The sequence below is a fragment of the Xiphias gladius genome, chromosome 22 (assembly GCF_016859285.1).
Source record: "Xiphias gladius isolate SHS-SW01 ecotype Sanya breed wild chromosome 22, ASM1685928v1, whole genome shotgun sequence".
Classification (NCBI taxonomy): Eukaryota; Metazoa; Chordata; class Actinopteri; order Istiophoriformes; family Xiphiidae; genus Xiphias; species Xiphias gladius.
The window spans coordinates 24,469,567-24,493,748 of NC_053421.1; the positions used below are offsets into that span (position 1 = coordinate 24,469,567).

At 40.2% G+C, this 24,182-nt stretch overlaps 1 protein-coding gene across 1 annotated transcript; it reads right to left on the reverse strand.

Moving 5' to 3' along the window:
- Positions 1 to 2,250: 2,250 nt before the first annotated feature.
- Positions 2,251 to 23,090, reverse strand: smg5 (SMG5 nonsense mediated mRNA decay factor). Its single transcript, XM_040118194.1, has 22 exons — positions 22,621 to 23,090; positions 22,187 to 22,285; positions 19,545 to 19,668; positions 17,972 to 18,128; positions 16,598 to 16,687; positions 16,114 to 16,203; positions 15,519 to 15,597; positions 15,299 to 15,424; positions 13,647 to 13,715; positions 12,924 to 13,162; positions 12,213 to 12,350; positions 10,864 to 11,784; positions 10,527 to 10,696; positions 10,361 to 10,436; positions 8,326 to 8,501; positions 6,334 to 6,492; positions 6,051 to 6,110; positions 5,364 to 5,523; positions 3,659 to 3,749; positions 3,408 to 3,482; positions 3,183 to 3,321; positions 2,251 to 2,463 (listed from the first exon to the last, which is right to left on the reverse strand). The coding sequence occupies exons 1-22, from the start codon at positions 22,683 to 22,685 to the stop codon at positions 2,380 to 2,382; spliced, it is 3,387 nt and encodes a 1,128-aa protein (XP_039974128.1). The 5' UTR covers positions 22,686 to 23,090; the 3' UTR covers positions 2,251 to 2,379.
- Between the last annotated feature and the right edge of the window lie 1,092 nt (positions 23,091 to 24,182).

Here is a 24,182-nt window from a genome sequence, read left to right on the forward strand (position 1 = left end):
AAAGGACTTGGGGAGTTGAGAGGGTTTATGTCAGACTTGGTAACGAGGATGCACCAACTTATTTTTTTATTATCACTCATTTTTTCAGAAAATAGTGACAGCAACCACACCGCTTGTTGTTGCTGTGTACTGTCTTGAAAGCCAATCACTCGGTCCACAAAAGGTGGGAGACTTGGCGACAGAGTCATTAAAAAAAAAAAAAAAACTCCAAACCCACTGGAACCTACTTTTCCCCATAATGCAGTAGCATCTTTCGTTAAAACTCCCCGTGCCCTGATAAACGCCCACATCTGCCAGGCTCCGTTTGGGAAAACAGGCTGTGTGTCAGGTGACGTCCTCGGGGTAGTGTTTTTTTTTTCCCCAAACTTAACGTGTGGTCACATTTATTTCCCGGTTTTCCCCATTCACCTCTATGAAAGCGGAACGCGGAGAAAATTCGGGCGCACGCTTCCCGTTTTGCCGCCATCTCCCGACCACTGATCGCTCTGATCAGTATTTATTGGCCGCATCGGAAATGTGACGACATGTGGGCCGAGGGCCCGCATTCAACTCTCGTTGAACGGAAGTGCGACGTGACCGTAACCCCTCAGGCTGTGCTCAGACCTGCGAGGAAAAAAAAAAAATGGAGCCCCATCATTGTCTTGAATGAGGCCAGCAGCGATGATGCAAGAGGCTTCGGCAAAACAAAAAAAAAACAAATGCATTTACTCTGTAGTGTCGAGCGAGTATCACCATTTATCTCACAGTCGCAACGAAGGATCAAATACTTGCTGCTGGGATAACTTTCCAGTTGCAAAAACAAAACAAAACCTGTCTCAGAGTATTATAAACCTCTGAAGGGTTTCGGCGCCTGGCGAAATGTCACATTCTCACATCTGTTTCTCAAACCGGACTCTCTGGATCATTTTGCACGTCTCACCTCAGCAGCACACCCACACGAACGCAGCTCCCTCCCTCCAGAGCAGACAACTGAGAAGCGATGGGAAGAAAGAGGTGGTCGTCTTATTCGTTTCTTTTTATTGTTCAATGCATGGCCACACACGTATACTGGTTTTCTTTTGCACTGTGCATGATGGGACAGTCACTATGGAAAGGGGGATGTAGATGGGATACATTTGAGGAGCTTACAGGGGTCCAAACACAACCCACGTTCCTCAGAGAAAAGCCAGCTGGCCCTCCCTCTTCAGTCTCCTTGATGACTAGCTAGGACGTGAAGCTAATCAGCTTCTCCCTCCCTCCTCCCTCTAACATGACACCTTGATAAATAATTTCTCAATTACATGTTTTTTTTCTTTTCTTAGATCTGAGAGAACTTGTTCAGTGGATCAACAGACGATAACAACCCTTTCCCCTAAACATTCTTGCATATCATTCAGAATTAGCTTACAAAAAGCAAAATAAACAACATCATTTGGGTACAAAAATAAAATCCAAATTAAAACCTTTTAACAGGGCAACACCTGTCCTGTTTTTTTTCCTTTTCTCTTCTCATACAGAGATCGCACAATACATAAGTCACTGGTCACAAAATTACACTGCAAATAAAGAAAAACAAAACCAAATAAAGTAAAAAAAAAAAAAAAAAAAAAGCCACATAGGAAAGAAACCGATCCTGAAGAAGGGTACATCTGTCTTCCTCAACCTTTCCTAGAGGCCTATGAGCTACGAGACTCCTGGTTTGTTTTTGAAGGCTGGAAGACTTGGGTGTCAGGCGGACAGAGCGTGTTGTCTCTATCTCAAAGCTGTCTTCATACACCCTCGACTTTACAAAACGCAGCCCTACCAGACTCGCACATTCCCGACCCTGTTTCTGAAATACTGAGGGGAAAGGGGAGAGGGGAACAGAAATCCAAACCACTGCTCTAAATATCTATATGGATTCATCTGAGCATGAGTGTGTTTATGTGTTTATGTGTGTGTGTGTGTGTGTGTGTGTGTGTGCGCGGTTTCTCCCTCGACACGTATGTACTCGTTTGCTAACATATACAGTGTATTCCTGGTTAGGGTGTGAACCAGGGGCACTTAAAAGTTGTGTAGCATTCCCCCATCGCTTCCTCACCCCAACCACTTAGGGTCACTCTTTATGTTTAGGATTGGGAGTGGGAGATCTGCTCTTTCTTATAGCGCCATTTCACCCGCATTTCTCTTTTTTTTTTCTTTTCTTTTTTTTTTTTTTTACTCCACTGTATTTACTTTTCCAGCCCTCTATGTTTTAACTCTTTTTCTTCAATCCAGCTTTCTTTTGAGTTGTTTTTTTTTTTTTTTGCCTTTGGAGACGCAGATACACACAGAGCAAAAGAGTGGGAGAGAGAGAGAGGGAGCGAGTGTTGTGATCGATCAGCTGTTCGCAGCACCGACAGCTGCCCCCCTTTTGATCTCTCAGCCGATCTCCTTCCACTGTCGGTAGAACTCCACGATGTTCTTCAGCTCCATGCCTGCCGAGCCCGCCGCCTGCATCGCCGCCTGGCAGGGGGGGGAGAAAAAAGAAAAAAAAAAAATCAAACGACATTCAATTCAATCCAGCTGAAATACAAAACCTGTCTTCAATATTTACACGGTACATTTTCTCAGTCATTACACCAAATGCAAATGTTGTTCCGACACGTCTACAAACCATAAAAACATTAGTATGCTTCATACTAAGTGCTTGATGGATTGTCGAACAGCGCATGAACTAGGGCCGCAACCAATAATAATATTCATTATTGATTAATCATCTTGATTTTATTGTTTGGCCTATAAAACTTCAAAACATGACAAAATATTAAATCTGAGTAGTTACTGATTAATATACTACTGATCAACTAACCATTACAGCGCTAGTCTGAGCCTCACCCTGTCACACTTTGGTGGAATTGGTCGAGGCTGCCTCCGAAAACTTTAGTTACTTTGTGAAACTGACAATCAAACAATAAAGTCATCTTTATGCAGCAATTAGCCAGGTGCATGGAAGTGAGAAAGTACGCAGGATCTGAACTTCTCTCTCAACTTTTCTTTCTTTTTTTAGTTATGTTAGCCATGACACTTGAGGGACAGAGCAGTGATGAAGGGAAGACAGCACTGCAGCAAAAAACAGAGCAGAAACTGAAGTCCGTGACACTTTGCTTGGCTTGGTGGTAGATGTCAACTCCCTTAGTGCTTGTTCATATTGGTAACGTAAGAAAACGCAGTGAGCGACTGACCTTCATTGCTGCTGACCGAGTGCAAAGCTCATCGACTTGATGGCCAGTAAGAATGGTCACCATGCCAGCTGTATCTTCATCTCCGTTGTTCTGGGAGACTGTTAACTGACGACAACTGTCCACCATCTTGTACAGATGCCTAGAAATACAGAAGAGGACCACTCAAGGTCTTAGTCGTCCAATGAGAATGTTAAAAAACAAAGAGAAAGGCGGCAAAGTTTTTACCAGGCTTCGATGTCCTGGCGTTTCAGTTTATCTCTTTCGAAACTTCGACCTGACTCCTTCTGGCAGCGTATGTACCTATAGAAGGATGTGATAAAAAAAAAAAACATCAAGAATATTTAAGACAGCCTCAAAAATAAGGGAGTTTTACGGAGAGAAGGTGAACTTTGTGTTCAACATACGCCAAGAAACTTGAACAGGTCTCTAAAAAGGTAAGCAGTGAGGGGCTTCATACTTTTACCACAGATACACACCTGTTGCCTTTGCGAAATTCAGTCTCTAGGAAACGGATGCCATCCCTCGCCCCGGCATTTTCCTTCTTCAGTCTGTCAAGTCCATCAATTACTACAACACAGAAGTAGTCCGGATTAAGCACGGAGCAAACAGGCTGACTCAGATTGACCGTTTGAACTTGCGTCAGAGACTGACTTTGTGAACAGAGCATTAGCCTTTAAAGCTGGAACTGAACTTTTGGTTGGATTTTGGTTAAAATATCGAGATTTTATGTCACTGCCACTGTCACGTGTTCAGACGGGCACATTTTTCATTGTTGGACTTGCTGTCAATTCAGTCTCATTGCTCTGGATAAGCAGCTCTGTATGTTATGTGAATCATGTGTGTTCAATTAGGAATTAATCTACTATTTTTTTTAATTAATTTATTTTTTTTAAAAATCAACCAATTATTTTTTTTTAGCCTATAAAATGTAAAAATATAGTCAAAAAAGCAACATTTTTAAACAGCTTGTTATGTCTAACTGTTGACACCTTACAAATACCAAGTGCCCATAGAAAATACAAAAATGACAAAAATCAACCAATTGAAATGGGAGGTTACATTTGAGAGGCTGCATTTTGCTCTGCTTGATAAATGAAAATAAATTGCTTTTCAAAATAATTGCGGATGAATTTTCAGCCAACTGACTGCTTAAATCTAAAATTTTTGTAGTTTTATGAACCGAAAACAACAATAAAACAAATATTCAAATGTACAAAAAAAAATGTAAAATTCTGCAAAAGAAAAAAAAAAAAAAAAAAGCATCTATCTGTAACAAGATAAGAGGAGTGAGATGCACAGAAATATATCAAAAATTAGGGTAAATATTGTGTTAAGTGCAGGGGCTTCAAAAGCCAAGACTTTTGGACGTGCAATGCACTCCACAATAATAGAATCTGAGGCTAACTGGTAACTTACTGTATAATTACCCTTATTTGGACTAAACTTGTGCCTAGACACGTGTCTGTGTTTATCATGGTTTCAGCAGGGCATACCAAGATGAATTTATGATTTTTTAAGACCTTTTTTAATACCGCACAATAAAATTTAATGCCTGCTTCATTATCACACTGTCCAAAGTATTTAAGCATGATGGAAGACCATTAGGGATGAAACTGTCTAGAACATTATCACATTTTGTACAGTTAATGTCTCTAGCGTGTAACAATAATTCCTAATGATACAATTAATTAGATTTACACAATCTGGGCCAGGAGAAAATGAGTGGACTAACCACTTGCAAGATGATTAGCTCATGTTAGTTCATTAAAGTTTTTGCTAAAATCAACACCAGCACATTATGAGATGATGTGCCTCTGAGAAACTGCAGTAGTAGCAAACAGTAGTTACAGTGTTTGCTCCAGAGCGGATAGGGCTGAGTGAAATTACACAAAAAAGGAAAGGAATGTCCGTATGTGTACAATCCACTGCCCACAAACATTTTATGACAATATTGTGTACGCCAGGAAAGAGAAAATAATGAATTTATTTTTCTTTCTGAGGACACTGGTAAATGGAATGCACTTATATAGCACTTTGAGAAAAATCCCTGCAAGTGAGTGAAACCACACCGCCTACCGTGTCCAAAGCCACATCAGTGACTGTTACACGGAGGGGCCTGAAGCAAACACCTCACCCTCTCTTGCTGCTTAGGACAGACAGAGGAGGAGGCAGTGCACTGACCTGTCCGCGGGATGATGACGATGAAGCAGCCGCTGCTGGCCAGCTGTCGGATGAGGTTCAGATGCTGGCACAGAGCAGCTGTGTCTGGCACCAGGTAGGGAGACATGGACGACTGGGCCTTGGGCTGCTGAAGGCTGCCCTCTAGCTGCGACACCTCCAACTGCAAGGATCAGACAGAAACAGAAACCCAGCAGCTGATGATGTGTGATTGATGTACGACATACTTTGTTAGTTTTATGGCCACAGAACCATAACATGACTATCTCAGGGCTCCTATACTGTTTCTGCTGCTTCTATCAGATGAGTACTGGTGTGATTTAGATGGATGTTGGCTGGTTTATGGTAAGGTCAGCTAAAAAAAAAAACATCACTTCTAGCAAACATTATTCTAAACATCAGCAAATAACGAATGAATGGATCTAAAACTCCATTAAGAAAGGTAAATACATTAGATATCCAAGCTTTTTCTGTTTGTGTCTGTATCTTAGCAATTTCCATACACAAACAGAATAAAATGTATTTTTTTCACCACTTTCCATCTCTCAAAGACAGTGATGACTGAAGCAGTGATGACTGTGGTGACAGATATCAGCACACAGCTCTGCCTATGCTGTATTACTGCTCAGATTTCAAAAGGGAAACACAGACAGTGTAAACAGTCAAATGACAGAGTGATCAGGTCAAAACCTGTAGTCGAAGCTGGGCCATATCCCTCATTAGGCGATTTCTACGAGCCTCCTCCTCAGCCTTGACAAATACAGACAAAGAAAGGAAAGTCAGCATCAAGTGGGACAGTTGCTCTGCACACAAGTAAATAGCATTTTGGTTCCAAGTCATTAATGAAATATTTTTCACAGTTATTTAGGTAAACAGTTAGACAGCAACGCCATTTTTTTTAACTGTCTAAACTCTCCCGCAGAGTAATGAGACTTGTCTGTTGTGGCTAGTGTTGTGTTCAGATGTCACTCACCATTCGGAACTGGGCCTTGGCCTGCTGCACCAGATTATCCTGTTCGGACTGGCTGACGCTGGTGAAGATGCCCGCCTCCGGGTTGAAGTGCAGCACGTTGCCCTGGAGATTTGTTAGGAAGTGTCCGAAACTGCGAATGCAACACACTCGCACCACACACTGGAGGAAAGAGACAGAAGGAAATGTTTTGAAGGCTTTAAGAGTTTCTATTATGCTTGTTTGACGATGAGATATTAACATGTGCTGGATAAATCAATTTCAAAGGACTTTTACCTAAAACTTTTACCTTAAAGTGCAACATTTGCAAGTTAAGTCGCCAAGTTATGTTAGGACACAGGGATGGGATAACAAATATAGCTATATATGTTGAATATATAATATATATTCCAATGATTTAAAGCTGCACTGACCAATATTTTTATATTGCCAACGGGTCAAATGACGTAATGAGAGAGGTTTTGCTCGTGGTGATGAACCCACAGAGACTTATCCCCTGACTCTGCAGTTCCCTTCAGCTCTACTCAACTTTTTATCTTCTTTCAGCTCATTGTTTTGGTTTCATGGCCCGCAACTTTACAGATTTGGTTCACTCTTACCGATCTTATCAGAGTTGTTTCCAGCTGCAGCAGGCAGCAATTTTCAGCCAAAAAGCTACCTGCTGTTGTTCTACCTGCTCAGCACCAAACGTCAGACGACACAGTTAGCGACTAGCTGATGAATATGGTTTAACATTTAGCAGCTTAAGAGCCAGACATTTCCCTTAGGAGTTGGTAGAGACACAAAATGGAGCCGAAGGACAGTGACAATTGGACTTACATTCATTTGGTGGCCAGAAACAGGACTTCAAATAAAAGCTAATGTTGCTCTGTGTCTGCTGGATGTTTAAATAAGCCACTGTTTGCTAACATGTTAGCCATGACAACTGTATAAGGTGATACTGTGTCAGTGTTGTGTTTACAGCTTGTTGGGCTGTTCCCAAGTTGCAAAAAGCTTTCAGATTCAAGGATAGTTTTCGTTATCATTACTGTCATTATTGACAGCTAACTCAAGAACAGCCCCCCTCTCCCAGACACACGTGGACTGGACTTGGTGACATTCGGGTTAGGACACGCTTTAATACTGCAGATGGTGAAGAACAGCATGATATGTCAGCAAAGGTAAAAACAGACAGCAATTTTTTTTTTTTTTCATCCTGGTAAGGAAGATTTGGTCTGAATTAGAGCTTCATCTTACAATTGTTTTAATTATCATTTGATCTACAGATTTTTGTCTTTATTAATCAATAAACTGTTTGGTCTGTAAAATAAAGAAAAATGTCAATCACAACTTCTTAAAGCCACAGGTGATTAAATCAAAATGCTTGTTTTGTACGGCCAACAGACCAAATCCTTAAATATTTAGTTCACTATCACATAAGACAAAGAAATGCAGCTTAAACGAATAACTGATAAAAGTAACAGTAGTCAATTATGTTCTGACTGGCTAATCATTTCAGCTCCAGTCTGAATTATTGAGCCGATTTCATTAAATCTGTTCTAAATGTTTTGAAATAGTGGCAATCTTATAAACATTTTTGTCACCAACTCAATTCACTTTACAGTGAATGAGTTTTTTGGTTTTTTTTTGATCTTGTAAAGGTTTTCCTTCAATTTCATTAACTAATGGAATATTGTACACTGAAAATAGTTTTGTTTAAGTCAGTAACACTACAATGATATTGGCAGTGTTCTGTGTTGCTTAGGGAAAAAAAAGCTAAGACAGGTCTTTTTAATGACTGAGCCAATTCCGTGATCTATTATTGTATGTGCTGCTATAATTTCAGCCCACTGAAAAAAGGCAACACAACTAAGAAAAAAGTCACGTGTCATGGTTAAGCTAGTAATCTGCACAGTGGCGCTAATGGCATTTGTGTTTTTTGGTATTCTTAACCCACACCGAACATCTATAAAAGCTGAATCCTGTGTGTGTCTCTGTGCGTTTGCATTACTTTACCTCCTGTAGGGGGGTGAGGGAAGGATTGCGGTGAGTAAAATCAAGGCGGCGGTGAGCTACGCTGAGAGCAGGCAGGTGTCGCAGAGCCAAGTCCTCAGGCAGCAGCAGACTCTGGACCAAACCGGGCTGCTCGCACTCATTTAACAGCTCTGTCACCTCTGTGTTCAGACCAAGCTCTGCAATACACACATGGACAAAAAAATAAACAAGCCGCAGACTCAGAGCGCAGTCATTAGTGTGTATTTAAAAAAATTTAATTAAGAAACAAAATCACACGGAGACAAATATTCAGTGTGAGACCTGAGTATTAGCACTGTTTGTAAAGTGAGTCAAATAGTAAAAAAAACAAACAAAAAAAACCCAAAACATTAAATTGTACAAGGTATTAAAAAAAAAAAAAAATATATATATATCTGCTAACATGAAAAAAATCACATCATTACACTAAACTGCAAGGACAAATAATATTCCCTAATTTGTTTCAGGTCTCATTTGCATGAAATTTTAATCAGTAGTGAACTATATACAAATGTGTATAATGATTTAATAATGACATTATTCTACTGAAATAGACAAAATGATAATGCTGATTGCTTTTCATAAGAAAAGCAGATATCCGTTCTATGACCATTTATTAAATGGCAATGCTTTAACTGCTTTATTTTCCACATGTGGCATTAAGTCAAGGGGCTTAATGCAAGAAGCATAAACCAATTTGTTCTTAAATGACATGTATGAGTGATTTCACAGAATCTGTGACATTAAAAATTTTCTATTATTTTGAATTTTCTTACAAAAAAATTCATTCATGATTGGTTCCGTGTCTGTCTTTCCCCACAAGGAAAAAACACTGGTTTGACTTAAGAATTGTGCTTTCAGGATTGAATGGAGTTTAAACATGTAACAGATAAACAAAATTAAAAATTAAATTAACTAAAATTTAACATAAAGATAGGATTCTTCTCACCATATCAGTGTGACATAAAGTACTGTGCAAACGTTTTAGACACTTTACATATTTAGATTCTTATCCATCACGCAAAACCGTCATGGAGGCATCTGATCAGTCCCAAATTCACTCTGCAACAGGACAACGAGCCCAAACATACAGCCAGAGTCATAAAGAACTGTCTTCAGTGATAAGAAGAAGAACGACTCCTGCAACAGATGATTTGGCTCTCGATGACTTCATCGAGTCAGTCTGGGATCACATGGAGAGACAGCCTAAATCCAAAATGCTTGGAACAACCTACCTGCCAAGTACCTTGTAAAACTGTGTGCAAGTGAACTGAGAAAAATGGCTGCTAAGGGTGGTCACAACAAATATTAATCTAAGTCTTTTCTGTTTACTGCACTTTATATGACGTAATCTGATGAATAAAAACTATTCATTACATTATTTTTTTAAGCATCCTCCTCTTTACTTTTAGTGCCTAAAACCTATGCACAGTATTGTAAATCATAGCTGGCTAATGTACTGAAAGGTTTTTTTTTTTTTTTGGGACATTTTTACTGACTTTGTAACCCTTGTAATAGAACATCTTTTCATTTACTGCATGGCTGCCTGAACCCCTTCACCATCTCCCGTTCTGTCACAGACCACTTTGCTTTATCAAAAGTTTTTTTTCTATATCTAACTTCATATCAAACCATTCCCACTGCATTTCTGTCACAGTCCAGCTCTGCAATGACATGACATTGACAGCTGTAGTGATAGTTTAATATTTTTTCAGGTTACCCTAACACCAGCACCGATACTACTTAATTTGTTATGTTTTTGACTGACACGAGACATGAGAAACATGCCCCCACCACATGTGAAGGTGGAATTCATTGAGTTGGAACAGAACAGTAAGAGAGAATTAGGATAAAAATAAAACAATGTTTTTGTATGAAGCTCAATGTTTTCATTCACTGTATAAAAGTATTAACAATGCAAACATTTCAGTATTTATGGACCCATAAAAACCTCAAACCCTGACTGCTCTCGTGACAAGTAAAAATCTGTATACAGTGCAGGCTACCAGGAACTCACCAGCCTCGAGCATCTTGCTACCATCTGGTAGCAGGTTGAGCAGCACAGACAGTCGGTTCCACAGACTTTGAGAGCTCTGCAGAAAGAACGGTGGATTACAGTTGGCTCAGTACACTCCTAAGATGTCAGTGTTCCATAGTCGAAACAGGAAGTGCTGCACACTCACCTGTGCACACATGAGGATAATGTCCGTGTTGGTCCTTAGCCAGTCAACAAAGACCTTCACCACTTGGATCAACCCCTGATTGGTCAGGATCTCCAGCTTCTCTAGGAGGGTTTTCTCACTACGCACTGACTGAGTGCTGTGTTGGCTACCTTCCGAATCAGAGTCCAAGTCTAGAGAAGAAGGTGAAACAAAAGTTGAGCAAAAAAACAAAACTTTGATTTCAACAGTCAAATCTTGAGCTCTTTTAAAAACAGAACAGAACAAGAAAGCTTCCTACAAAAAACGTGGGGAAAAAAAGCGCACAAAAATACAGACTAAATGTAAAATTGCCAATTACCATGTTCATTGGTTCCATTGGAAGTGCCTGGGTTCATGTTGCAGGGTGAATCCCCAGGAGGAGGAGGAGTCTCTTGGGAAGGGGGAGCAGAAGCATCAGTAGGGGTGGGAATACCCGAGGAAGATGAGGCTTGAGGTCTCAACAGCATGTTACTGAAGGTCGGTGCCAGGCGGAAGCAGCGCTTGGCCTGAAAGAGTTGCGTGGACATGGCCTGGAGGTTACTGCTGATGCTGGAGTCGCTGGGCATGAGGGGCCCGTTGGTGGTCGGAGGGGTATCACCGTCCCTGTCGCCTCCTTCTTCCTTGGGTTGGTCTTCATCTTCCTCTTCGTCCTGGTGCTCCCGGGCCTGACCCTCCAGGTTTTCTGAGTTCTCTGTCTCCTCCATGTCTTCCAAATCTGAGCGAGACTCCTGGCTGTTCATGTCTGAGTCGGTCTCTACATCAAACGCCGTTCCTCCTTCCTCCTCCTCTTCCTCTGAGCCACTCCCCCAGCTGCCCTCCTCACCCAGGGGGTCTTTCTTAGTCTCCTTCCTGACAGAGGAAGGATTGAGGGGGGTTCGTGTTGCAGTGACAGCTGTTGAATCAGCATGGCCAGTCTTCTCTTCTTCATCATCTTCATCTTCTTCGCTCTCAAAGCCTTCGCTAAGGTCGCTTTCGTCCTCTCCTCGACCGTCCTTGCGGGCACAGCGGCGTCGGCGGAGTCGAGAGAGGCGGGTGTACTTCTTCTTCTGCCTCTGTTTGTCCTCTTCCAACTTGCGCTGCTCTTCCACGCTGCTATGTTTTTTGGCACCAACCCTTCCACAGCAATCTTCATCCTTCGCCTCCTCCTCATCATCTTCTTGCTCCATGGAGCCATTCTGCAGAGGCCTCTCGTCAGAGTGATCTGTCGGTGGAGCTGATAAATCCCTCATCTCCAGCTCATCTAGATAAGACACAAAAATAGAGTTTTATTTTACTTTTTTTGTATTTTCATTCAGGTTGATTGTGAAAGACTTTTCTCTGAAATCTTTTACATCTAAAAAGATATTTCACATAACAAATATAATGTTCTCCATTGGGTTATTCCTAAAAGCCACGATGTGAGTGGATAAATACATTGTAATAAGGTAGAAACTTCACATACTGCTTTAGTTCTCCCAAAAGATTTTAAACCAGAGAGTAGCACTTTAATCCTAAAAGATGATGCTGATGAGGATAAATTGGGATTGGCACACTGATCTATGTAGCTGACACAGGCTGGGAGATTTCCTGTAATGTGCTGACTTATGGGGATTCTTTCAGAACTAACTTCTAGTCACAACTGTGGGAATTTTCTTCTCTCCATATGTGGGCACGGTTTTCCTTTCTCACCTGTGGTGTCAGTGTGAAGGGGAGGCACCTGGCTCTCTGCTTCCTCCAGCTCAGCCTGCAGCCGGATGTTCACGTGGTTCACCAGGTGGGAGAACAGGGCCAAAGTAAAAGCTATGGATGCACTGTACTGCTTCGATCCTAAAGACACAATAAACCGACAATTTTTAGTACAAGAAAAACAATTTGTATAAAATGTGTACTTTTCTTTTATACCAACAAATTTCCAGATGATAATCATTTTCGCAAGTCATAATTTCCTAGAGCGGTATAAATCCTGTACAGCTAAAAATAACAAGTTATCAAAAACTCAAAAATGTATTTCTTCAGATTTTATATTTCTAAATTCGAAGTTTGTGTCCAAATTTCAGTTTGGGAGTCAATCAATCACAGATCTTCTTACGAAGGCGGGAAACATGGACAACTTCAGTGGGTGTTTTGGACAGATTTGCTTGATCTCTGAATAGTCAACAGCACAGCTCCTCAAAACTAAAATTAAGTCTGGCCTGTGTCTTCTTCCTTTGCTACTAATTACTCCAATTTTTATCTGAAAGTGATACAGAAGCAGATTTACAGCTTCTGAAAGGAAATTTAAAGAGAATGGCTACTGTTTGTTCACTACTTTAAAGTTATTAACACATAAATGAATCATTTTAAAACTCCAATACACAACAACCAAAATTTTGACACCCTTAACGTCACACTAACACCAACCTCCCCTCTTAAGGCTGTGCACCACCATCAGACAAGTGACCACCATCTTGAAGACGAGGGTGTCAGGCAGCACAGGGCAGGAGCTATCAGTGTGCTGCTGCTGCTGCTGCTGCTCCTCCTCTTCCTCGCTGGGGGAGTGGTGGGCACCACCATGTGTTGGAGGCGGCAGGTAGAACAGCACCAAGTTGAAGTCCTCCAGCACCGACTGGCAGAGTGACGTTAGCTCTGTCTCCATCAGACTGCACAGAGGCAGAGGAGGGGGAAAAACCAACACAATGAAAACAAAAGTGAGGCACTGATAAAAAACTAAATTTAACAATGAACAATCCAAGGATAACAATGTAGCGGTTCAGTGGACAATACAGGTTTGACAAGGTTGTGGTTATTTTTCGCTACATTTGCTCATCAACTACTTGTACAGTCTGTTGGTAGTGAAAGTGGTTAAAAGTGGTTTGTTTGAACATTTTTACAAAGAATCAACACTTTGCCTGGAATCACTGTGTTGTGTTCGCTGGATCTTGCTAACCTAAGCTCTGTTCATGCTTTACAAATTAAAATATTTGATGCTGATTTCACTTGTGCATCCAGTCTTAACGTACCAATGAAAGGGTTAAGGATAAAAAAAAAAAAAACAGTTAAGCCAAAGGTTTATTTCCACTGTGGGCTTTGGTTCTAAAACAGCGGACAAAAAGTCAGGAGATAAGTAACAGCACAAGCCCTCACCTGTTCTTGGGCTGCAGCAAGCTCTGGAGGTACATGAAGCTCACCAGGAGGCGCTTAATGTCTTTTGATCTGCAGAAAAAGGGTCATAGCAAAATTATGGAAAATTGTAGATTACAGACAATTCTTTCAATCAAATTTAACTTTTTTTTTAACATTTAAAGGAAAAGTAACATTTGAGGAATATATGCTTATTTGGTTTCTTGTTGAGAGTTAGATGAGAAGAAAGAAATCACTCATGTCTATATGGTAAATACACTAGGTGTCCACTTTATTAGGTGCATCTATACAGTCTATTGTAATCCAATACATCTGTTCTGCCATAAAGTCTACTTTTATTATGCCTATAATGTTCAGTTTTTGTCAACGCTGTCATAGAAGTGTTAATTAAAAGGTGCTATTTTCAAGTTTTCTCTGCCGCTGTACATGTGGCCAAGAGCAGGTGGTGGTGATGGTCGCTCACCAAGAGCTATCAGCCATCATTGTGTTTACAAGACAAGAGGTTAGAATACACCCTCTGGGCAGAGCTACTTCTTCAGGGCAGACTGGAAGCTACAGTGACTCACTATCGGAAAGCGATGAAACGGGCCGGCTGGGCTGGGGCTAGCTTGTTAGCATGCTAATTTCAGCAGAAGAAGTGATACAAATAGAGGCAAAACAAGCTAATGTTGGCTATGCAGCGACAGCAACACTTATAAAACAAATAGCCCCTTTAAATTACATGTCTTGGCACTGAGGTCATAGCTGGTGGTTTCACAATGAACACACCATGGCTCAGTTAACTGTTATTCACGTAAATGAAACAAAACAGCATTGTTTTCTGTTCAGGTGGCAAAAGAATTTGTTAATCTTATTTGCTCCATGCACAATGTTAATCTAAATAATCCTGATGATAAATAAACTATGCAAAAGTACCATTAAACAATAGTCACAGTGCAGCTTAACAAGTAAGTCTATTCATGTGTCTTTGAACTTTTTTTGGAAATTGTCATGGAAAAGCCACATGAGAAAAATGTATCTATATTTCCAGAAGCACCGAGCATTATCTCCTGAAATGCTTATTTTACATTTGTGCATTTATTTGTCTTTTATTCCCCCTGAATCCTGTTAAATTTGTTGCTTAAACAAACTAATTTCCCCACAGGGATAATCAATTATCTAATCCTATCTGCAGTGAGATGTTGCTGCTCTGTGCCACCAACAGTTAGAGTGCCTTTGTGATTCAAAAGGCGAAAACACAATTTAGTAAATACGTTAAGCCCCAGATATCAATTGGGACTAGATTAAAATTACTCTGGGATGTCAGTACAGTGAAGCCATAATATTCTGTTTACTGATCAGCAAGCGAAAACCGTTGACAATACCACTGCTGTCCAGAGAGGGCTCATGACTTAAGGATGCTTCGGATAAGCTTGTGGATGTGAGTGCACATTAGTCTGGAAATCAAATTTCATTTATATCTTGAAGTGAGAACATTTTAATTTACAGAAAATCTACAAATAATATCAAAGGCAAGAAGAAAAACAACATATTATAACACTAAGAACGAGCTCCAGGGACTAAAATGATGTGTAAATGGCTTGTCACACAGTATGAACTAGGACTGATCAACAACTGTTTTGCCAGGTGTCAGAAATCCTGTAAATCCTCCTCACCTTTGCCGAGATGGAGATAGCTTCTTCATTTCCTGCTTCTTCACTTGGTGGTACATCTTGGCAGCTTTGTCAAACAGGCGCTTCAGGTTGCCATAGGCGCCCTCAAAGGGGGCTTCTGATTGGATGCTAAGCAAAGATAAAATATCTTTTAAGACTCCTAACTTACCAGATCTGTTTGAATTTCCAATATGCCTCTTAATGGCACATAAACATTCCTCACCAGCGTAGGTAGTAGTAGGTTGCTTCAACATTGTAGAACTTGCTCCCTGCCAGTGTGCCCAGTTGGTTAAAAGGCATTCCTGTAGACAGGTGGGTGGAGAAATGGGTCAAAAAGTTAACATTTATTTTTAAAGTGGCCTGATGTAGACTGAGAAACATGCCTTTCTATGTTCCTTCAGGAACACAGAGGCAAGAAGTAACAAGATGGTAAGCTTATTTTGTCACCTCTGGAGAAAGCCAGGCTAGCTGTTTCCCACCGTTTCAAGTCTTTATGCTAAGCTACCGTAACCAACTGCTGACTGTAGCTTCATATTTACTATATAAAACAAAAATGTCAAAAAAATTCCTTTAAGTAATTTTGAACATCACGTCCTTGCAAGATAACATTGTAAATAAAATCAATATTGACCCATGTCCTCCTTCAATTGCTTTCTTTTTCCATTGAACAATTGAATTTAACATTTTTGTAATTGTTTAATCACTTTTTAGAAACAATTTTCCTGCCACTTTCTCAGCCCAGAAAACACAAACTTTACTAGGTTCTCCTCCATAATGGGAACAGCTGTGTTAAGAAATTTTACATTACAGTCACTCACCCACATGTGGGATGACAGACAGGGCCTGATGGTAAAACCTCTCTGCCAGCTGCTCCGCCTCCACTCCAGCAAGCTCATTCTGGTAACGGGCTGTAGAGGAAAGTACATTAAAATAACAGTAAAATATAAAAAATAAACATTAGTAAGAACAATTTCTTTTGGTTTTGAAATCTACATGGTCACAGGATCATAACAGAAAAGGTGAATAATGATGGAGATACTGGATCTTACTTAATTTTGAAATGTTCTTACACACAAATGCCGATAGTAGACACAATTACCATATACTTCTGCAATTTTGAGTTAAATAATGTACGATCAAAATACCAATATCTCTGTACCACATAAGTCTAAACCAACCAAACAGCCCCCTGCCCATTATAATCTATAACTAAGCCAAAATTTCCCACGCACATATTTTCTCACACCTCTACAAGCTGGCTAGAGAGCTGAATTATTGCATATTCTATTATCATGTTATTACCTAGATCTCCAAGGTAGACCAGACAGCGATGACAGGCCATCTGTGCCCACTCCATCTCCTTGGGGGTCGCTGACACTGGTTTCTTTCGTCCTGCAGGGAACAATTGCACAATGCAAATTTTTTTTTCCCCATTTCAAGCATTTCGTTGATGCCCTTATCCAGAATGACATGGAGTTACGTAACAACAAAACAAGCTTAAATTACGGCAAAGTAATAGTTTGGAATCAGAAAAGAGTTGGGATGTTAGAGACAGAATCCAGATATTACTTCTCTGTCCTAAGGTATAAATGTCCAAAGGTGCGTTTGTTTTATGTGGCCAAGATGAAACTATGTATTTGTTATATTTTCTGATGAGATAAAATTATTCTTCATGCTGGCAAACAGGATTACAGAGCTCATTTACCCCTTGTGATTTCTAAAAACCCAGATATCCTGTGGCGTTGCGGCTCCAATATGATGGCAAAAATGACAGCGCATCACACCATGGATTAACGCACCACCACCTTGGCTGACCCTACACCTGCCTGTTTGTTTGTTTTTCCCGACAATAGACTGATTAGCCACTTTCCCAGCTGTTTGTCTGCTTTGCATAATGCAGGGGAACATGGACATCTGACCATGATTTCAAACAATGGACACAAGCACCAAATGTAAATGCAAAGATGCGATAACAAAGATGCGAAAAACGAGTCTTAACACAGGGTGCATTTTATTAACAGCTGTAAATTAGGTGAAACTTAGGTCAGTGGATGCTTCAGAGTGTTTGTGCAGTTTAAATATTAAATCCACAAGTTTCAAAACGCTCATAATACCATGATGAATGGGATTTGTAAAGCATTTCACGGGGAAAAAAAAAAATCTGAATGGTGCAAAAATGGTAAAAGAAACAGCTATGAGTATGTGGATGTAGGGTCATTTCTCACTAGACTAGTGTGCATTAAAAGCTGAAAACAAACCAAGAGGCCTTTATCACAGCAAATATTTTGACCTGACATGGTAGGAAAAGGCCTGGTTAACAATGGTTTTGCTCTGTTCTAATGTTCTAGTAAGCCGTGTCAATGAAGCATGCACAACACCGAAGCAGCCAAATTTGATTCAGCATCATTAATTTTATTATTTCACCTTTACTTTCGCTGGTGTGACAGGTGAAATGTCTTCAGTGACAAAGGCTTATTAAGTGATCAAAATTTTTAAACTTAATTTAATGAAGAAGCTTTTTAAATATTTGGAAACGCAGAAAGTCTGTTTTATATATGAGAATGTTACACATCCTTCTCACAAACATTAATTAAGAGATTAGATGTTGCTTGTGTGTCTGAATGTTCCATATCTGTATCTGTGCCTGCGTATGAACTTGTGTTTTGCGCATCTGACCTATCAGCGGGTCTGTGACGTGGGTCCAGTCGATGCAGTCCTGCAGCTCCAGCTGGTAATGCGACTGGATGTATAGCAGCAGGTGTTGGTAGAAACCCACGCCGGCGATCAGGTGTGTACGGTAGGCACACTCCAAAGCGCTGCGACTATGGATGTGCTACATTGGAGGAAAGAGAAAGAAAACAGTAAAACTAAGACATTAGAGGTATGACCAGAATACCGATAATAAACATTATCTACACAGCAGTGGAGCAGACTTTTGTAGTTGTGCATCAAAAAGGCACAAAAGCATGGAAAACTAAAATACAGTCTATAGTCATGAAAATGACAAGCAATCCAGAAACATTTAATGCAGAAGTAATGTAGTTCATAAATATAACCTCTAGAAAAAATACAAGATTAAAACTGGCAGATTTGTGAATATTATGAGAGAATATAAGAATTTGTGTTTTAAGAAGAGACTCCTTAAATTAAAAATATGATGAAGACAATATATGCACAACAAATTTCTAAAATCTCAAGTATTAACACCACATAAAACTTCTATGATTTAAACCAACACTAACTTCTTTTTGAGCACTTTAGGGGCAGCTAAAACAAGTTGTGAACACAACATTGACATATTATTTATTTCTAAGTTGATATGTCAAAATTTGTTAGCAAACAGTTGCTTACTTACACATCAGCAGTTATGAAGCAACACAGGCATTCATTTGGAGTTGTGTTTGCAGCCACCTCATAAATGTAAGTCCAATATTCACTCTCCTTTAGCTCTATTTCTCGTCTTTTCGAACTCCTGAGGGAAATATCGGGCTCTTTAGCCGCTAAATGTTCCACTATGTTCACTAGCAAGTCCCAAACTGTGTCTGCGTTTGGTGCTGAGCAGGTAGTGTACAGTGGGTTTCTAAAAACAGCTGACGGCTGCAGCTGAAAATGATGCTATGAGAGCAGTGAGTGTGAACCGAAACAGTAAAGTTGCAGGCTGCAATAAAGCAACTTTAAGCCGAGGGGAGCTGCAGATTCAGGTGATAATTTTGATTGATTTTAGCCACTTCAAGTTCACAAGCGTCATTCTTAGTACATTGTTTCATTTGTCTGGCACAAACCTGGGAATATTTTGAGAAATGATCCGGCTACATTTGATAATGGCAATAATGTTGGATGTTTTTACTTTGTTGGTCCAGTAGCCGAGCGAAGTGCCAAAGGCGTCATGCTTTAGGTTTGATTTCCACTGGGACAACCTATGCATAACATGTACACACTCTTGGTACTCTGCGAAGTACTTTATGGGATAACCACAAAACAGCAGATGTCATGTTAGAGTCGACCTGTTAGCCGAAGCCAGGGTGTAAGGCCACTAACTAAATTTAAACATCACGTTCTTCCACAATAACATTGTAAATAGAATTAATATTTATCAATGTCCTTCCTCAATTACTTTCTTTTTCTATTGAACAATTGAATTTAACATTTCTATTATTGTTATTGTTTACCTAATGAATCAATTCTGAATAAAATTATTTCCAAAACTTTTTAGAAAAAAAATATTCCTGCCACTCTCTAAGCTAGTTACCTTCTTGTTGGTCTTGATAACCTGGATGACCTCATAGTAAACCTTCCTCCAGAGCAGCTCCTCAGCCTTACGGCCATAGTCGACAGGATGAAGAAACATCAGTTTCACACAAAGCTCCCTCAGCCTGAAAACACGCAGAAAGAAAAACAGATGCACACGTGCATAAGTTAAAGAAGTAGCTGGGTCACTGGTTTGACAAGTGGACTAATGAGTCAGCCTAGTTTCGCATGAACAGGTGTGGCCACGCAGTAACAAAAAAAACAAAAAAAACCCAGGAGGATACAAACCTACTGATTTTTCTGCCTCGTTTCATAGCCATTCCAGCTTTAACATGTTTAATTGCCTTTCAGAAGAGGTGGAACAGGTAGTCGTTAGCGACGTTGTCATTGAACAGAAAATTAATTATCTCCTCACGTGTGAGGATTTGCTGCTTTTCTGTGTCATACTGTATATGACACTGGACCAAACATACACTCAGCTGCCGGTTTATTGGGAACACCTGGCTAAAACTAATGCAGTTTAATACACCAGTCCTGCAATAAATCCTCCCTTCATAAAGACCATAATGTTCAGTTTTTGCTGAAACTGTCTTAGCGTGTGATCGTTGTGGAGGATGTAGTTTGTGGTGCTGTTGTATTGTATTCCACCTCATTTACTTCAATTAGGGTAGGCCAAGTAACAGAAACACCTCTTAGTATAATATAATAGAGATCAACAGCACCATAAACCACAGCCTCCAAAATGATCATGAAGTTGAATCGACACCTCGCTAAAGCAAAACAACAAAACATAACATCTTTCATGAAGGTGGGATCTATTGCAGTACTGGTGTATAAGACTCCACTAGTTTTAGCTAGGTGTACCTAATAAACTGGCAACCCACTGTATATTCAGGTTTAGGACAGTTAGTCAGAAACAAGTGATTTTAACACATAATTGTGGGATCTGAGAAAATGTTTTTTTAATTTCACAATTGTTTGACATTTCATAGACATGGACAAAGCAGATTAATCAATAATGAGAATAACTGTCAGATACAACACTGCTTTATAGGCACTACGTCAGTGACAACTGATAATTCTGGTACCATTGGACAAAAAGTAATATTTGTGGCATCACTAATAAGTTTCCCTTTCTGTTCTATGACTTCAATGATGTGTCTGAACTGATTCAGAAGCCAGAGTTGTTTGCCAGAATATTGTGAAATCTCAGTCCTCGCTTCATGTGTGCAGCCAATGACAAGATTATGTTAATACAGTTAAGCAAGTACATGCAGTATTTCTAGATGCCTCTGTGCTCAGTTCTTCCTTTCTTAAATGCCAGAGAGGATAATATAATACTCAACAATAATATCACCTTGCACTGAGGTACCACATTACCCTATCTGCAAGAGAAGTATAATATATAACTACAGCTCTCAGACTAAACTATGCCTTGGGGGATCTGATTACTAGTGGATTTACCTTTAAATTCAGGTGTAAAATCATCCAGAAATACAGGCATTGGAATCTGATCACACATGCCAATTTAAAGGTGCCAAGGGATGCATGCCCTTGTACTGTGGTGTAAATACAAATGCAACAAACAATTATTCTCATTATCTATTATTCAGCCAATTATTTTCCTGATTAACTGATTAATCGCTTTGTCTATAAAATGTCAGAAAATAGTGAAAAATGCCCATTATAACTTCTGACAGCCCAAGGTGATGTTTTAAAATTTCATATTTGTCTGCCCGGCAGTCCAAAACACATAACATATAAAACACATAAAACATATTCAGTGTACTCTATATGACAAAAGAAAAAGAAACACAGCAAATCTTTGCAGTTAGAAGCTAGAACTAGCAAAATTTTACATCCAGACCTGACCACACAGACGGTTCATCTAGTCAACTTTTTAGAGTGCATGTATGATGACAATGCTCTAAATAGTCCCTGACCAGGATGAGATACCATCTCTTGTCTATATGTCTGTGTAGACACACATCATGTCTGTTTCTCACATTTATGACTGTAGGTAAATTAATTTTCTAATCCCCCAAAGACTCTTCTAACCATCTGGGTGGAAAAACTTTGCATCCACTGGAAGGTATACAAGATTTTTAACTGGTTTCTGAAGTTTCCAAATCAAACAGAGGAAACAGAGCCGCAACTTGGGAGACAGGTTAAATATCTTTCATCCAGGTGATTAGAAAAGTCTTTGGGGATTCTGAAAATATCATCAGAAAGCAGTTAGGGTTTCTAAATGACTTTCTGGGTTTTTCAGACACCAGTGGTTAGTTATCTTTTACAGAAGCCAATTGTTACCTCCGTGACCAAATGCATGCTAATACACGAGGGGCACAGACTGGGGCTATATCTAAACTGGATGCTGGATACAGAATACTGAGTTTGCAACAGTTTTCACATGTCTTATAATATTAAGGACATGCTGTCGGGCGTAGGTAAAACTTAACTGAAAAGACAACATGATAGAGACCCAGTCATATAATCTAAATTAACTGCAGGTAAACCGCAGGCGGTTGGGATTTGATTTTAATCTGATGCAGATGTCCACAAAAACTGGACAGATGATACTCAGACCGTGCAAGTGACACTATTGCCTCCTTTCACCCACACTGCTGAGACTGCTGGACATACTTGTTGCGAAGGCTGATGTTCTCCGGCTTGAAGACCTCTCTGTAGGATGCTTTGCTGCCGATGATGACATCCAGCTTGTGCACAGACTCCACCACAGCCCTGGGTGGCGTTAGGAAATAGACAGCATTAGTTTAATGACAAGGCTAAACATTTACATGTCGATAAGGGATGTCAGGCGCTAGCAACCAAAATCCTTTCTGTTTCATTTCTCTATAACAAAGACCACAGTGACAAATGTAGTTACTGCAGCAAATTAACCTATGTTACACTGACCAGTTCGCAGGTATGTTGGGCTAATCATCATTGTCCTGACAGATTACTGAAAGGAAGAATAAGTGGACTATTTCCTGTAATAGCGAAGCGCTAAGTAAGCTAGCACAACAACGTCCAGATAGCAACTTGGTTAGCTTGGCAAAACGGCCTTGCGAAATTACCTATAAAGCCGCTTGATGAGAAGGACTTTCGCCTCTGGCTCGCTGTCCTGCCCGGGTCCACTCATATTGGTGACTAACCAGTTGTTTGATCGCACGCTCCAGCGTTTAGCCGCCGTTTCCTCGAACCCTCCCGTCACAGTTGTCACGGCTACTCGGGTTTGTTCCCCGGCAGTGACAACCGTGTTGATAGCCAGCTAGCGCTAGGTATCAAAGTAGCGTTAGCTTTCCTCCCCTTCCCTCCAAGTCTCTTTCGTTTCTTGTGTCCTTTGGTAAGACCCCCTCTACCCATCCGTTCTGAAACTCGGGTAGGAGGGGGTACCCGGTAAATTACGCTCTTCCTGGTCAGCTGTAACGCTCTGACATGCTTCTGGTGTTGTTCCCCGTTCCAGCCATTGCTACGAAGGTAGCCATTATTCATATCAGGCAGTGACCGCCTGAATATCGCGAGACTACACTCTCACGAGATTACCTCGAGGGGTTGCCAGTTAGTCTGCAAATTCGTTATTTCCGAAAAATCTTAATAAAAACACCTCTTGATCCCGCAATCAATCAAAAAAAAAAAAAAAAGTTATTTGTGACAGTAGCAATAAATATGATGCAACCAGCTGATATATTTTGAGAGGGGGAGAAATCTTCACTTTTTGTGGGGGTTTGTTTCTCCTTGTGGACACTTTAATCATATATTCACACTCCACGCAGCCTATTATGCTTCCTTTCAGTATTTCAATATTCCATCACTAACTTTGTACGTGTTACGTGTTATTCGAGCTTGCCTTTAGTCTTTTGTCTCCCACCCGCCCTTAATCCAATCATCGCGTTGTTACTGACCACATCCTATTTTTGCCTGATTAGATTTGTGGTTGAAAGCAACGAAGTGCATTTACTCGAGCGCGGTTTTTAAATATAGCTTTGAGGTATTTCAGCGGCATCTTTAAAGGGATCCTTACACATTTAATGTATCAATAAATACTAACAAATAATATAATCTGCTACATATTATTATGTAGAGGGCCAGTCTGCATAATGAGTACTTTTACTTTTGGTACTTTCACTGAATTTTGATGCCAGTACTTTTACTTAAGCACAAACCTCGAATGCAGGACTTTTACTCATAACTGAGTATTTTTAATCTGTGGTGTTGTTACTTTATCTAAGTAAAACTCCACCAGTGCCTGGTAGGATGAAACAGTTTCCACCTTCAGCACTCTTTTTTTTTTAGCATATTTTAGAGACCTCATATAATTCTCAGCATAGCTCCACCCAGCGTCACCAGAGCAGAGGTCTAATCAGCCGTAATCAATGAATGGAAACACCTGTGTGGCTGTGCAGGGCCTTTAATAAGTTCCTGCTGACTTCAGGCATCTAAATCAGCTATTAAACTATTAGTTCTTTGCGGTTCCCAATCTTGCATTCATACTTCCATCATTTGCATGCCTTCCCTGTTGTTTGTTCTTTACAAGAGACAAGGGAGGCACGGGGTTGATGACTGCTAAGACAGAATTATGTTTGCTAAGAAGAATTTTAGGTCACTGTGACCCCACTGCACAATGACCACGGCCACT